Raw genomic sequence first — 17442 nt, forward strand, 5'->3', positions numbered from 1 at the left:
GCTTGAACCGGGACCCGGGAGGCAGAGGTAGCAGTGAGTGAGGTCGCACCACTGCACTACAGCCTGGGCTACAGAGCAAGACTCTGCCTCAAAAAAAAAGAAAAAAAAAAAAAAAGAAAAGAAAAAGAAAAAAGAAAGAAAATAAAAAGAAAAAAAAGCCAGGTGAAGATATATTGCAGAGATATTTTGGACGTAGAATCAATAGGTTTCCAGACATTTTTTACTCTTAAATTGGTTTTACATTAGCTCTCCAAAGAAGCCTCACTGTGTGAAGCCCACGTGCTTTTACATCCCGCGCTTTTTGCCCTTTGCCCTTGGCCGTCATTGCTTCCCCTCCAAAGGGAGGTGGGGTGACGCAAGGCAGTCGGGGCGGGGGAAACGGCCGGCGGCTCTAAAGCTCTCCGATTGGTGGACTGAGGAGCGAGAACGAGGCTACAGCTGAAGCGTTGAAAAGAGGGACAAAGGGGGTGGGGCTAACGGAAGGCGGGGCTAAAGGAGCTTAACGGAATCGAGACGCAAGTGCAATTGTCCGCGCGCCTCGCTGCGATGGCCGCGGTGCCGAGCACAGTCACCCCGCTGGCGGCGGAGTCTTCCCCTCAGGAAGCTACCGTCTCTGCCGCCTCCTCCTCCTCCTACACCGCCTGCGAGGCGGCGGCGGCGGCGGCGGCGGCAGTAATTGTTCCTGCCTCCTCCGCCACCTCCGCCCCTGCCTGCCCGCCTGCCGGTGGCTGTGGCGACGGCGGCGGCGGCGGCTTTGGCTGCTCCACTATGGCGGCGGCGGGGAGGGGGGGCAGTAGTTTTAAAGTAGACACCCGCCCTTGCCTCAGAGAAGGTGAGTTCCCGTCCCGGGGTGCGGGGGCGGCCCCATCTCCTTCGCTGCCTCTCTTCAGCCCGTGCGAGATCGGGCTGGGCGCGGTTCGCCACTGCCCCACCCCCCACCTGCCGTGGCGCAGTAAAGGCCAAGCTCGCCCCGCCCCGCCCTGCCGTATTAGCCCCGAGTGTGCAAGATGGACTGAAGCAGAGAGGGCCTTCCCTACCTCTCCCACCTGTAAAGGATGGGGGACCCCAGGCAAAAGAATTGCAGGTACTCACGAAGCAGGAGTTTGAAGGGAAAAAAAATACCACATAATTTATCTCCCAGCCAGGACACCTTAGTGTGCTGTAGGAAGCTGAGGTGTGATTTGGAAGAGAAGGCAAGGTAGAAGTGCTGTGGGCCAAGAGGGTCAAGGATAAGGGAAGGGGGACCGATGGAGAAACGGGCGGAGATAAAAGAGGAAATGCCAAAGAAATAAGGGCGAGTAAACCCCCTTTTGGTGTTCAACGTCCTGTAGTGTAGAAACTTGAGGCAGAATATTTACAGAGAGATGGCGGTAGAAATTTGGGCAGGTTAGAAGTGTATAGGTTTAAAAGATCTGTCGGATTTTAGGAAGGTAAGGTCTGGTGGAGGGGACTCTACTAGGGAAAGAGGAAGAGTGTGACAGAAGTACAGATTTCAGGAATCACTTTGGAGAGTTTTCTTTGGCTATTTGAGAATGTGACCTGGTAAAGCAAGGTTTACAGGTCCATCTTTAAGGTGGTTTGACTTTTAATAAGTTCTGTTGTACCTACCAACACATATTACTCCTAACATAAAAAGATATTTCTTGACTGTATCAGTATAAGCGGTATTCACACAAAATTCTGTATACTTGTAAACAGCCTACTAATAGCAAACTGTAAAATTTGCCATTGAAATGTGTTTTAAAGCAGTTTGGGAAATGTTCTTAGCTGATGGAGACCGTTCCACTGCAGAGCACCCCAGTAAAGCATTTTGCCATCGTAAATTTCGTAATTTCCAGAATTTGCTGTGTTACCTTATGTTGCTGACTTGCCTTCAGAGTGAAAGATTGTGGACACCAAAATAGAGGAAAATAAATTCCTTTTTCTTAGGAAGATACCCCATTAAAATTATCCCATAAAAATCTCTTCTTCACATTCTTCAATGATATGTCCCTGTGTGCTATTCCATAACCTTTTACACCTTTCGCTTTGGAGGAATGGCAAAGTAGGAAAAAAAAATCCCTTACAATATTTGTATAGGCACATTACATAAATGCCACTTATTAAATATGGAAGTTAGAAGTACACTGTAATGTTTTATTTATCAACTCTCTTACTAAAGTCAACCTTTGAAAGACTCCATTTAGTGTCTTCATTCATCCTCAGTGGATGGAAACACGAAATCTGGATTTTAAATTTTTATATCAACCTTTATGTCCATAACCAGCTAGTAGGCAAGAGCAGTTTTATAGGCCTCAAGATCACAATTCAGTTTGGCTCTCATCGTCTGCTCACAGTAAGGTTTAAGACCAGTATCTCATGGAAAAAAAAAAAAATGGCTTTTTGCCTGGTGGTGTAACTGGTTTGTTTGCAGTATCTTTGAATATATGCAAATAGTAAAGGCTTTCAGAGAGCTAATTTCATAAAGTATGAGCAATACCTTGCCTATATTATTGCGAGGCAGTAAAATGAGGAGCACCCTGGCATAGGAGTGTGATGCAGTTGACATAGGTTCAGCTGCTAATTAATTCACTGGACTTTGTGACCCTGAATAGGCCCCATGCCCCCTCGATTTGGGTTTTGACATTTTTGAAATAAGGGAATAAAACTACCCACACTCCGAGGGTTGGTTTCAGATCTGAAAGTATCAACCATGATTTTGCATTTCTGAATTGATATTCTTTCAATGACATTTCCATGGCTGTGCACTAGAACAATAACTCATAAATCGTAAGAAACCTGTTCTGATAGTTACCACCTGACATTCAGTGAATAATGAGATCTATGTTGAGTTAGTGTTGAGAAAATTTACTGGCATATGAAAAACCAAATATAATTGTTAACCTAAAAATTATCTCTTACCATTTCATTTTAGCTAAATGTCCTTCATTCACTATTCAGTCCAAACTACAATTCTCTCACCTTTTCACTTAACAAATGGCAAACATTTCATATATTGCACTGTTCCAAACACTATTAGGCCTCAAAATATTTTTGTTTATATGTATATAAAGGCCATAAATGGTTGTCAATTATGATGGTGGATAAAGGAGAAGAAAGGAAAATGTTACTTGATGGTGTACCAGTATCTTTTGCTTAAATCCTAGTTAAGAGATTGCTCTAAAAGATGTCAAAGAATTGTCAAGATTCAATTATTGCAAGTCCACTCCTTATAGGATGATTAAAAGTGGTTTGGAAAAGCATTTGCTGATCCATTTTGAACTGTAGCTGTTATTCTTGAGGATTTCATCTGTCTTGGGGTGAATAATGAACAAATGTCAGTGGACATTAGAAACTAGCAAATGGAATATTAGAAGCTTTCAAAGATTACAAATGGGACATTGAGCAGTAAAACTAGAAATAGAACAAAGAAAGAAAAGAAATGCCATATGAAAAGACACATATACACTCAGAATTCACAGTAAAGGGAATTATGAGATTTTGTGGGACACTTCATCTTTCATTTTTCAAAAATGTTTAATGGCTCAAAAATTTTCACACAACAATAACATTCTGGTATATTCATAGTAAAAAAAAATTCTTGCTTATTTACCTCTTCCTTTTAAGAAAAAATATATCAAATGCATCCTGTTTTAGATTGGAAGACCTTCTGGCTTTTTATTTAGCTGTTAATCCATTTGTGTAGCAATTACCTAACAAGACTATCATTTGTCTCCATACTATTCAGTAAAGTTTCAAGTCGAATGATAGTAAGTCCACCATAAGAAAATCCAGTGGGTAGGCTGGGCGTGGAGGCTCACACCTGTAATCCCAGCACTTTGGGAGGCCGAGGCGGGCAGATCACGAGGTCAGGAGATGGAGGCCATCCTGGCTAACACGGTGGAACCCCGTCTCTACTAAAAATACAAAAAATTAGCCGGGCATGGTGGCACATACGTATAGTCACAGCTACTCGGGAGACTGAGGCAGAAGAATCACTTGAAGCCGGGAGGCGGAGGTTGCAGTGAGCCGCGATCGCGCCGCTGAACTCCAGCCTGGGCAACAGAGCGAGGCTCCATCTCAAAAAAAAAAAAAAAAAAGAAAGAAAGAAAGAAAAAGAAAATCTAGTGGGTAACCTTTCATGTATTCAGGAATCATTTATTGAACACGTCTATGTGTGTGTGCCAGTCACTATGCTTAGTGTTAAGGATATACGGACAAACACAGCTATACTAAACAACTCAGTAATAGTGCTTGATAGTAAAATTATAAGATATTTAAATAAGCGAAGGAATGCAGTATTAAATGTTACTAGTCAGAATCCTGAGCCACAAGACCATTCCATTGTTTATTATAAATCTGTACTCTGTAGCTCATAATATGTACTACAGGCACAGTAAAGCAAATTATACTGTAAATCTAATGTTGATGTGAGGGAAGAATAGTAAACTGTTACAGAATTAGTTTTTAATTCTCTGCATTTGGCAGGTTGAGATGTCTGGGGAGAGGTAAATTATTATTTGTTTGTTTCTGGCCCTCTTGTTAGATTTCAGTGTGTGAAAATACTAACTAAGCTTGTTTTAAAGACTAACCTAAGCATACCCCCTACTATATTTATTACATATCGGTTAGGATAAAAACTTTGATTCTTTCCCATCTGAAAGCAGCCTTGCAGATTCATTCACATTTACTAACCTGTTGGAATGAATGCCGTGTATTTGGTGGCTTTCTGATGCAAAGTAGCTGTCATGTGATCAAGTGTATTAATGGATTTACACAGTACCTTAATTCAGTTTCTGACTTCACAAGCATGAACCCTGAGCTGGCTAGCCACAAAGTGCTTACGATTATGAAGGCAGAGGACTTGGTTTAAATAAAGACAATGTAAATGTTAAACATATAACTAGTACTCCCAATTATTTTGTTACTTCTGTTGTAATTTGTAATTGTTAAGATGCCATGGGAAACCCTTCATTATTTGTTTGATTGTGATAACTGTGTAAAGTAGCTAAAACTTGGCAAACTCATAAGTCAGGTGTTAATCTTACAAACTGAAAAACTAAGGACACTAGATAGCATTATAGCTGTGAGTGGCCATCATGCTGATAGGTACAGATCTGCATTTCTACCACAGCTATTATTCATGAAAACTCCTTAAACAGAGTGTGACCTTTAGGGGAAAAAGAGTTAAAACATTTTGTGTAGGTTAACTCAGCTCCCCCAGTCTCCTATAACTTAGTGCTGTGCTCTGCTCATTCTTTTCTAAGATTCTGATGGTATTAAAAGATTGCAAAGGGCAAGTCAGTTTTTTTAAAAAATTATATTTAATCAAGAATGCTTGAGGGAGTTTATCTCTAAAAGTGTAATCATGGAGAATATAGCACATGTGCCCTTTGCACAATTAAAATGATTATTTCTCAGATTTTTTAATGCCTGACTTTAAATCTGTGACTGAGAATGAGATTTGTTTATGATATTGCAGCCAGTCCAGAAGTTTGTTCCATTTTTGTTACTTTATTAAAATAGGATATACAACGAATCCTTTACAATGCTAGATGTTTTTGCATCAAGATCAATTGGCCTGTGAACTTTCCACTTCAGCAAAGCATTAAAACATCTAATAGCAAGTTTTTCCCATAAACATCTGACAGGTTATCCTGAAGAGGAAATTTGGGGTTTTATGCAACTCAACCTAATTGTCATTTAACAAATGCAAGTGAGATTCATTTTATTAAATATAGCCAGTTATATCTAAAATAGAGTCACCTAATTTGAATAGCTTAAACTTGGGGGTTAACAAAGAACATTTAATTGGAATGAACAGAGAGTTCTGTTGCCCGGAACTGAAGAAATATGGTAATTTTCTGGCTCCTTTCCTCAGAGATTCTACATGGTTTATAATTCCGTAAGCACGGGTGGACCAAATTCATTATTCTGACTCAAGCCATAAATGTTTTATTTTTGTCATAAAAATGCATTTCATCTTAAATTGCCTGTTGTTATGTAGTAGCATTAATTAGGAGAAAGTTTCAAATATGATCATTTGGATTTCACACTCAGCTGCACTTTTGAATGCAGAAGTTAATGTTACTTTACTTTCACATAATAGTGCTGTTATTTGGAGTAGGCCCAACCCAACAAAAGTAGCCAAAAAGTAAGTTTCTGTCAAGTCAACCTCTTTGCTTTTTATATCATTGAAGGCAGATAGGCTGGTACAAAGTGAATTGAGTATTTTATATCAACATAAGGGATTTTAGTAATGCCCAAGTCCGTAGAACGTGAGCTGTTAGTACTCCTAATTGCATTTTACTGACTTAAGAACATCCCTCTGCTATTACTATTGTCTCTTCCCAGACTACTAGAATTTTTTTTAATAGACCAAATCCACCTGAGTCTCGAATCATATGTTTTACATTTTACCTCCCTCAGTTCTTTAATTCCTATTACCTCTCTGGGCCTTAGCTTCCTTGTTTATGAAATGAGGACATTAGATTGGTTCTAAACTGGAGGCAGTTTTGCCTCACAGGGGATATTTGACATTGTCTGGAGATATTTTTGGTTGTCACAACTATGGAATGCTCTGCCAAAGATGCTGCCAAATATCCTGCAATGTATAGGACAGGCTCCTCACAACAGTGAATTATCCGGCCCAAAGTGACAATAGTGCCGAGTTTGAAAAACCATGAACTAGATGACCTCTAAAATAACTCGGGTCGAAATAAAATGATTATGTATAATATTAAGTAAAACGTTCAAAGCTTCTGGATTAGTGAACAAGCATACTTTATCAAGTGCCTACATGTGTTGAACATTTTAAAAATTATTTCATTTAACATTCACCAAATCCTAGAATTAAAAATTACACATTGTATTTCTGTACTTTTTGGGTGAAATATAAAACGGTGCATAGTGGTTACATAATTTGCTCAAGGCTATATAGTTGTGGGTAAAGATGGGATTTGAATCTATTTGACCAGCTCAGAATCTTACTTATTTTTTCCTACATCCCAGTGCTGTAGGTCATAGTTTTTCTCCCCATTATAAATTATTATGAAATATTTATTTTCTTAGGTCATGAAAACATTTCTTGTAAGAGGGAAATGAAGAGGAAAAACACTCTTATTTATAGAAAATTGGAGTTTACTCATTCTCCCACCAATTGCTGAAGGCACACTTAAATGTAATCAAATACATTACATGGAATATATGAGCTCTCTGATCAGATCCCATTTATAATTTGTCACAAAACTACCATTTCATTTCAAATAACCATCATAAATGTTATTCAGAAGTGGATTGCTTATGTCATGGTAGCAAAACAACCGTCACTTGCTCATGCAGTTTCCTCTGAGCAGCAGGTTGACTCTACAGGGCAGCTGTACTTCATGCAGCGATTCAGATGCTTTTATCTTTTATTTTTTTCAATATTTTATTTTATGTTTTATTGTGGTAAAATATGCACACCATAAACTTTGCCATTTTAAGTGTGAAATTCAGTGGCATTAAGTACATTTACATTGTCAAGCAAGCTTCACCACTGCCCATCTCCAGAACTTTTTCATCATCCCAAATTGAAACTCTGTACATATAGGTCATAGTTTTGTTATATGACCGTATTTCTCCACTCTGAAGAACTTCCTGATGTATTTAGTTTCTGGAAAGTAATATATATTTAAAAGTTATGCTTCATTGGTTAACGGTTGGCAACTTGAATAGTTTCTTATTACCACAAAGCACAGCATTGCAAAGCAATTTTACCCTCTTATACCCTGAGTATAAATGGGACCATCTAGTAAACATTGGTTTTATCTTATCTTTTCCACATCCTATTATTTTTAAACCCTTACTTCATCATCAGATATAGGTTATCTTCCCATTTTGAACCTAGTTTCTGATAGTATTTCCTTATTCCCCATTGCTTTTGTTTCATGTTAAAATAGAAATAAATCATATCAGCATCAGAAATTCTTGTATATTTTAAAGATGGTATATTCCAGTTCATATTTGAGAGCATGCCTTTGTGTCATTAAGATCTCAATGCCAAGTTTCAATAAGTAGGCTTTGATTCTGATTATAAAATCTTGCTCCTCTGCTGGGCACAGTGGCTCACGCCTGTAATCCCAGCACTTTGGGAGGTCGAGGTGAGTGGATCACCTGAGGTCAGGAGTTTGAGACCAGCGTGGCCAACATGGTGAAACCCCATCTCTACTAAGATTACAAAAATTAGCCGGGCACAGTGGCGCGTGCCTTGATCCCGGCTACTCAGGAGGCTGAGGCAGGAGAATCACTTGAACTTGGGAGGCAGAGGTTGCAGTGAGCCAAGATTGCACCACTGCACTCCAGCCTAGGTGGCAAAGTGAGACTTTGTCTCAAAACACAAACAAAAAAAACTTGCTCCTCTATCCATATCTCTTTTCCAAGTTTATAGTAGCATAAAAAAATTCAAATGTACCAGGAAATGAAGAACAGTTGAAAAATTCTAGGCTAGAAATATTGAAAAAATACGCCTAAAATTAACCAGAAAGTATTTACTGTACCATGTTCAACGAAGTGTATTTTTTCCAGATGTGACTTGAAATCATACTTCACAACATTCAGTATATTGTCATTTGATATTCTAATGTGTAATCTGTTTATATTTTTAACCCTAGCTCTCCTAATTTCTTACTTAATTAGACTGAAAGATAAAAGACCATCTGCCATGAAGTTTGTACATTTATCATTGGGGAAAACTCACTATTATACCTAAATCATAACCAAAATATTAATTTTGCAAAAAAATTTCTTTTAAACTCTAGTTGCAATTATTAAAATATTACACTTGGTAGTAGAAATGCCTCATGGATTTTTACAAAGAGATATTTTGGAGAGAACCAGCTTTAGGGTTAGGACATAGACAAGAAAATAAAGATAATGGAGGAATAGGAGAAGAAATATTGGGACCCTTTGATTTTTTAGGCCCTTAAAGGTTTGTATTAACTGTATACCTGCTTAAAACTTTAAATCATCTTCTGTGCTTCGTATTTGGAAGCAGCTAAGGTATTTGGGTCCTCTGTAAGTACCCCACCAAAATTTTCCTTCCGTATATATTCCTATCTAAAATACATTTTTTCATTGATCACCATCAATCCATATAAAGGCAGGTAGAAACAGAAATCTGAAAGGCCGTGATATGTTCTTAGTCACACAGCTAGTTAATAGCAGGGTGAAAACTAATGCAGTCTCTCTCATCCTAATGCTTTTTACAACTCTTGCTACTTTTGGAATTAAGAATCAGTATAAACCCACACAACAACCAACCAATAAAAATAGACTTATTTCATATTCTAATCAGTTAAGGAAGAGAAAAGACATGGTGAGAGTATAAAAAAGAAACAAAAAGAGAGGAAGATGCCCCCAAGTTTTTTCAGCTATCCCTTGGTTCCCATGTCTACTAGAGTCAGCTCCTAAGTCCCAGTTCTTCGCCAGAACACCTTTATTCCTGACAGGTAGTGAGTTCTCAGTAAACATTAGTTCCTGTCCCAGTCATCTTCCTCACAGTCAACATTATCTGCTCACCTATCCTCTAATTTAACATCTGTTCCCTGAGGCTGACCTTTCCTCTAAGCTGTCACCCTGAAACAGGCTGAAAAACATCTGTATTGTCACCAGTTTCCTCTTGACTTCCAGAATTGGCTATTGGTCATTTTTTTTCTGGGAGTCCAACAATCATGTCTCAAATAGTGGGGGTTGGGGGTCGGGTGGATCAAAAGAAATATTTAGCATCTCTTGTGAATCAGACATAAGTTTCTTACATATGTCAAGCCTGGAGATGAAGTCTCTTTTTAAGATTAGCCTTGCCTGTAATCCCAGCACGTTGGGAGGCCAAGGCAAGCGGATCACCTGAGGTCAGGAGTTAAAGACCAGCCTGGCCAACATAATGAAACCGTGTCTCTACTAAAAATACAAAAATTAGTCGGGCATGGTGGTGCATGCCTGTAGTCCCAGCTACTAGGGAGGCTGAGGCAGAAGAATCACTTGAACCCAGGAGGCAGAGGTTGCAGTGAGCCAAGATCACACCACTGCACTTCAGCCTGGACAACAGAGACTAGCCTTTTTAAGAGCGAGTTCTCAGGGAAATCTTGGGCAGACTTAGATTTGAATCCTGGCTTTGACACTTATCAACTGTGTGACTTTGGGCAAACTGCTTAACCTCTCCAAGCCTTAGGCATGACTTTCAGAAAGTAGACATCATCAAGTTCATGTCAAATTTAGGGGAAATGCAACCTGAGGAGAATTTGGCAGTATACAGTAGCCTCTGATAAACAACAACCATTTTATAAATTTGTTCTCAGTGGAAACCCCCCTTCCATGAGCCTCCTGGTGGCAGATTCTAGAAGATCCAAAAATATCTTGAAAGGCTGGAAATGATTGGTTGACTCTAACAAGGTAAAACTTAAATTCAAAAATATAAGTATATATTGGATCTGTTTTGGGATCCGGAAGAATTTCTATCTATATAACTATGTTCTAGAGGGACATAGTTTAACCAGTTCCAGATCAAAAAGAACCATGTATTTAAAGTTAGCTGAGCGTGAGTCAGCAGTATGATATAACCACCAAAAAATGGTGACACTATTGTAGACTACATTAATAGAAGATAAATATTCAAAATAAGGAGTTAAATATACTTAATACTACTGAACTCTACACTTAAAATGGTTGAGATAGTAAATTTTACATGGATTTTACCACAATTTTAAAAAAAGTACCCCCACCAAAATTTTGCTTACATATGTATTCCCATCTAAAATATATTTTGTCATTGATCGCTATCAACCCATATAAAGTCAGGTAGAAACAGAAATCTGAAAGGCTGTGATATGTTCTTAGTCACACAGCTAGTTAACAGCAGGGTGAAAAAGGTGGTCCCATTGTACTTATTTGTTGTTATTACAGTATTAAAGTGATTGTGTTTAGGTTATACCTTGTGAGTGGCAGGGATTTAAGCAAACTAATAAAAGGATTAGAAATTATGACATACTAGGATTAATTCAAAAATAAGGTGGAGCGAGAAGGAAGAATAAATATGTCCTAAATAAATAAAGGTGTTTTAAAATATTGAAGGATTGTCATTTTAGAAGAAGGTTTACACTTACCCTTGTTGTATCACCTGGGAAGCTTTAAGAAACAAAACAAATAGTAAAATATGACTAGGAACCACTCTCAGAGATTCTGATTCATTAGTCTGGAGTGGATCCTGGGCACTGTTATGTTTTAATTGGTGATTCTGGTGTGTAACTAGGCTTGAAAACAACCATGGTAGAAGGTTGAACAAAATGACTAGTTTGGCTAAGAGATTACGTCTGAATATAGGCTAAAAGCAGAGATTATTTAGCCTCAACTTCGGAGAATTAAGTAGATTTGAAGTAGTGCAAAAAAGATGCACGTTTATATATCTTTTTTTTCCCAAAAATCTCTTCAAGTTAGACTAAAGCGTAATTTAGCTTGATAAGTACCATTCTAGATGACAAGACTTTTATATCAATCAACTTAGTCACCAAATAGATATTGGACAGCTATTATGTGTAAGATTCTAAGCCTGTCCTGTAGGGCAACTGATCATAAAAATCATTTATGGATGAATTGAACCACCCACAGATACTTTTATTTTAATTCAGTATGTATGATTTTGAAAAGCTATGTGTGTGAATGTGATAGAAAACCCTGATTAATAATTATTTTTACATTAGGATTTGTTCCTGAATATTTAAGTAGATATAAACTGTTTGACTGAATGAGGAAAGCATGCGACTTAGAAAAAAATTGGATAAATCCTTTTAAGTACATTTTAATTTTTCTTTTGTTTTTCCTTTATTTTCTCCTTGTGGAACTTACAGTCTACCTTTAAAGTACATTGTAAATGCCAATCATCACTCCAGTATCTTTTATAATTTCATATTTTCATGTATTTTAATTTTCAATTACTGAAATCAGAGCATCAACACATTTTATTACACCCACAAAGGGAATTTGTTACTGACAATTGTGGACAAATTTATTGGATGTGAAGTCAAAGCTCCATCTCTTGCATCAGGAACAACATTACTAAGCTTAAATGTAATAGATCTAGGCCGGGCACAGGGGCTCACACCTGTAGTCCCAGTACATTGGGATGCAGAGGCAGAGGCGAGCAGATCACTTCAGCCCAGGAATTTGAGACCAGCCTAGGCAACATATTGAAACCCCGTCTCTACAAAAAAGACAAAAATTAGCTGAGCATGGTGGTGTGTGCCTGTAGTCCAGCTACTTGGGAGGCTGAGGTGGGAGAAACGCTTAACCCAGGAGGTGGAGGCTGCAATGAGCCATGATTGCGCCACTACACTCCAGCCCAAGTAAAGAGTAAGACCTTGTCTCAAAAAAAAAAAAAAAAGTAATAGGTCTAAAGGATTATTGTATTCATAGCAAGTTCTAAACTCAAGCTTCAGTACTCTCTAGTTTTGATATACCTTTTCTATTTTTTCATTCCATTCTGTGCCCACTGCCCTTCTGGTTCAAGCCTGAAGCCTGAAACTGACCCCTGATATACCTATTTTAAGTCACTCCTTTGCTCCTGTTGAATGCAGAATTAAGTCCATATGCCCTTGTGATGCCCATCATGACTTGGCCTTATTCTAAGCTTTCCATTATTGTCCTTCATACCCTTGCCTCCCCTGAAATAACTTTTATTCCACTCTTTTTATTTGAATTTTACACATCTTTTAAAGTTTAGCTCAAAATCTGTTCCACTCCAGAAACCTTCCCCCCCGCCCCCCAAATTCCTCAGCAGTAGCACACTCTACCTTCTTGTGTCTTATAACACTTAGACCATGTTGGTCTTGGGATCATAGTTCTTTCAATACACATCTCATCTTCCTTACTAAATTGTCAATTTCATGAAATTAGGAATTGCATCACGTAGTTTGTCATTTCCAACATGTGGAACAGTTATGTATGCATAATGAAAAGAGTCAAGATAATGCAAAGTTAAGTTCCAGCTAAGCCAAATGACATGTGATAGGTTATTTTGATTTCACTGAATCCTAATTTTCTATTCTTCAAAATTTTTGAACATTCAGGCAAATGTGCCACTTACCTTGCGTGTTTGTCTTAAGGTCTAAAGGGATAATCTATCATTTTTGACATACAGAGGCTCTCATTAAATATTCGTTCTTTCTTATCTCTCAAAAATATCTACCGTAATACTTTGAAACTAAGCTCAATACATAACAATAAAGCTATATGATATCTAAGACACTGAGGGCCTGAACTAGGTAGTGTTATGAATTAAAAGGAAAAGGTAGATGTTGAAAAATGTTATAAGCTAGAATTGATATGAGTCAATAATTTTCTGGGGAGAAAAATGACTGAGATTTTAATCCTGGGAATATTATGCCATTCGATTAAAAAAAGAGGGGCGGGCGTGGTGGCTCACACCTGTAATCCCAGCACTTTGGGAGGCCGAGGAGGGTGGATCAGGAGGTCAGGAGATTGAGACCATCCTGGCTAACATGGTGAAACCCTGTCTCTACTAAAAATACAAAAAATTAGCCGGGCATGGTGGTGGGCGCCTGTAGTCCCAGCTACTTGGGAGGCTGAGGCAGGAGAATGGCGTGAACCCAGGAGGTGGAGCTTGCAGTGAGCCAAGATCACGCCACTGCACTCCAGCCTGGGCGACAGAACGAGACTCTGTCTCAAAAAAAAAAAAAAAAAAAAAACAGAGAGACCGACCAAGAACTTGTTTGAGGAAATGAGTCAAAGGAAGTAAGTGTAGGCAATGCCATTCTAAAGGAAAAGTTATAGGAGCACTAGTATTTTCATAGGCTTCATGGAAATGATCTGGAGGGCCAGTCATGAAAGAGTGTGTTTAAACAAAAAACTGCATTGATATTTATGAACTTGAATGTCAGTTTCAAACTTTGACTGTTAATAGTGGAGAAGTCTGGAATTAAGAGTTGATCTAGGAGATAAGTGTTAAATTTTAGGAATTCTTGAACCTTTAATAGTTTCCTTTTGTTTCCTCAAAAGAAATGGTTCTTCTGTAATAAGTTATATTGTAATCAAAGAATAATATTTACTTTCTTTAATTTTTGCTTTTCTTTTTTTTTTTTTTTTTTTTTTTTTTTTTTTTGAGATGGAGTCTTGCTCTGTCACCAGGCTGGAGTACTGTGGTGCAATCTAAGCTCACTGCAGCCTCCACCTCCTGGGTTCAAGCGATTCCTGCCTCAGCCTCCCAAATAGCTGGGACTACAGGCGTGTGCCACCACGCCCAGCTAATTTTTTTATTTTTTATTTTTTGTATTTTAGTAGAGATGGGGTTTCACCATGTTGGCCAAGATGGCCTCGATCTCTTGACCTTGTGATCCACCCACCTTGGCTTCCCAAAGTGCTGGGATTACAGGCATGAGCCACCACGCCCAGCCTTTACTTTTCATGGATACATATAGGTGTATATGTTTGTAGAATACATGAGATGTTTTGATATAGGCATGCAGTGTGAAATAAGCACATGAAGAATGGGATATCCATCCCCTCATTTATCCATTGAGTTTCAAACAACCCAATTACTGTTTACGTTATTTAAAACTATATGGTTATTACTGACAGTAGACACCTTGTTGTGCTATCAAATACTAGGCTTATTCATTCTGTTTATTTTGTGCCCGTTAACCATCTCTACCTCCCCGCCGCCAACCCCCCCACTACCCCTCCCAGCCTCCGGTAACCATTCTTCTAATCCCTATGTCCATGAATTCAGTTGTTTTGATTTTTAGATCCCACAAATAAGTGAGAATATGCAATGTTTGTCTTTCTGTGCCTGGTTTATTTCACTTAACATAATCTCCAGTTCCATCATGATGTTGCAAATGACTGAATCTCATTCATTTTATGGCTGAATAGTACTCCATTGTGTATATGTACCACATTTTCTTTATCCATTCATCTTTTGGTGGACACTTCGGTTGCTTGCACATCTTTGTTATTGTAAACAGTGCTGCAACAAATATAGCAGTGCAGATATCTCTTTGATATACTGATTTCCTTTCTTTGGGGTAAATATCCAGCGGTGGGATTGCTGAATCATGTGGTAGCTCAATTTTTAGTTTTTTGAGGAACCTCCAAACTGGTCTCCTTAGTGGTTGTACTAATTTACATTCCCACCAACAATGTATGAGGATTCCCTTTTCTCTGCATCCTCGCCAGCATTTGCTATTGCCTGTCTTAGATATAAGCCATTTTAACAGGGGTGAGATGTTATTTCATTGTAGCTTTGATTTACATTTTGCTGATGATCAGTTATGTTGAACACCTTTTCATATGCATGTTTGCCATTTGTATGTCTTGTTTTGAGTACTGTCCATGCACATCATTTGCCCATGTTTTGATTGGATTATTAGATACTTTTTCCATTGGAGTTCTTTGAGTTCTTTATATATTCTGGCTATTAACCTTTTGTCAGATGGGTGGTTTGAAAATATTTTCTCCCGTTCTGTGAATTGTCTCTTCACTTTGTTGATTATATCCTTTGCTGTGCAGAAACTTTTTAACTTGATATGATCCCATTTGTCCGTTTTTATGTTGTTGCCTGTGCTTGTGGGGTATTGCTCAAGAAATTTTTGCCAAGACCAGCGTCCTGGAGATTTTCCTCAATGTTTTCTTGCAGTAATTTTATGGTTTGAGGTCTTACATTTAAGTCTTTAATGCATTTTGATTTGAGTTTTGTATATAGAGGAGACAGGGGTCTAGCTGCATTTTTCTGCATATGGATATCCTGTTTTCCCAGCACCATTTATTGATGAAACTGTCTTTTCCCCAGATTATGTTCTTGGCACCTTTCTCAAAAATGAGGTCACTGTAGGTGTGTGGATTTGTTTCTGGGTTCTGTATTCTGTTCCATTGGTCTATGTGTCTGCTTTTATGTCAGTACCATGCTGTTTTGGTTACTTTAGCTCTGTAGTATAATTTGAAGTCAGGTAACAGAAGAACAATTCCTCCAGTTTTGTTCTTTTTAGTTAGGATAACTTTGGCTATTCTGGGTCTTTTGTGGTTCCCTATAAATTTTGAGAATTTTTTTCTATTTCTGTGAAGAATGTCATTGGTGTTTTGATAGGGATTGCTTTGAATCTGTAGATTGCTTTGGGTCCTATGGAGATTTTAACAATATTGATTCTTCCAATCCATGAACATGGAATATTTTTCTATTTTTTGGTGCCCTCTTCAATATCGTTCACCAGTGTTTTACTGTTTTCGTTATAGAGGTCTTGCATTTCTTTGCTTAAGTTAATGCCTAGGTATTTAATTTTATGTGTGACTATTGTAAATTGGATTACTTTTTTAAATTTTTTGAATTTTACTTTAAATTCCAGAATATAAGTGCAGAACATGTTGGTTTGTTACATAGGTATATATGTGCCATGGTTTGCTGGACCTATCAACCCATCATCTAGGTTTTAAGCCCTGCATGTATTAGCTATTTGCCCTAATGCTCTCCCTCCTTTTGCCCCCACCCTCCAACTGGTCCCAGTATGTGTTTTTCCCCTCCCTATGTCCATGTGTTCTCATTATTCAACTCCCACTTATGAGTGAGAACATGCAGTGTTTGGTTTTCTGATCATGTGTTAGTTTGCTGAGGATGATGGCTTCCAGCTTCATCCATGTCCCTGCAAAGAACATGATCTCATTCCTTTTTATGGCTGCATAGTATTCCATGGTGTATATGTACCACATTTTCTTTTTCCAGTCTATCATTGATGGGCATTTGGGTTGGTTCCATGTCTTTGATATTGTAAATAGTGCTGTGATAAACATTCATGTGCATGTGTCTTTATAGTAGAATGATTTATAATCCTTTGGGTATATACCCAGTAATGGGATTTCTGGGTCAAATGGTATTTCTCATTCTAGATCCTTGAGGAATCACTACACTGTCTTCCACAATGGTTGGAATAACTTGCATTCCCACCAACAATTTAATAGTGTTCCTATTTCTCCACAGTCTCACCACCATCTATTGTTTCTTGACTTTTTAATAATCACCATTATGACTGGCATGAGATGAAAACTACGGAATGCTTCATGAATTTGCATGTCATCTGTGTGCAGGGGCCATGCTAATCTTCTCTGTATCATTCCAGTTTTAGTATATGTGCTGCCAAAGCAAGCATTTGAATTATTTTTTAATTTCTTTTTCGGATTGTTCACTGTTGGCATATAGAAATGCTAGTCCTTTTTGTGTGTTGTTTTTGTTTCCTGAAACTTTACTGATTTTGTTAATCAGTTCTAATAGTTTTCTTGTGGAGTCTATAGGTTTTCCCAAATATAAGATCATATCATCATTGGCAAACAAGGATAATTTGACTTCTTCCTTTCCCATTTGGATGCCCTTTATATATATTTTTTGTCTGATTGCTCTAGCTAGGACTTCTAGTACTATGTTGAATAACA

At 38.1% G+C, this 17442-nt stretch overlaps 1 protein-coding gene and 1 non-coding gene across 4 annotated transcripts in view; one reads left to right on the forward strand and one right to left on the reverse strand.

Moving 5' to 3' along the window:
• The first annotated feature begins 523 nt into the window (after positions 1-523).
• LOC105499328 (zinc finger matrin-type 1) overlaps positions 524-17442 on the forward strand; it is a 47934-nt gene continuing 31015 nt past the window's right edge. For 2 of the 3 annotated variants that reach the window (XM_011771871.2, XM_011771874.2), the window contains exon 1: positions 524-832. In XM_011771871.2, the coding sequence (XP_011770173.1) occupies positions 547-832 (286 nt within the window). In that variant the 5' untranslated portion in view covers positions 524-546. The remainder of the gene's footprint in view (positions 833-17442) is intronic. The other variant, XM_071088942.1, reaches the window with a different exon arrangement.
• Positions 17056-17158, reverse strand: LOC112423172 (U6 spliceosomal RNA). The gene has a single exon (XR_003013644.1). It is a non-coding gene; the product is annotated as a U6 spliceosomal RNA (small nuclear RNA).

Source organism: Macaca nemestrina, chromosome X (genome assembly GCF_043159975.1).
Source record: "Macaca nemestrina isolate mMacNem1 chromosome X, mMacNem.hap1, whole genome shotgun sequence".
NCBI lineage: Eukaryota > Metazoa > Chordata > Mammalia > Primates > Cercopithecidae > Macaca > Macaca nemestrina.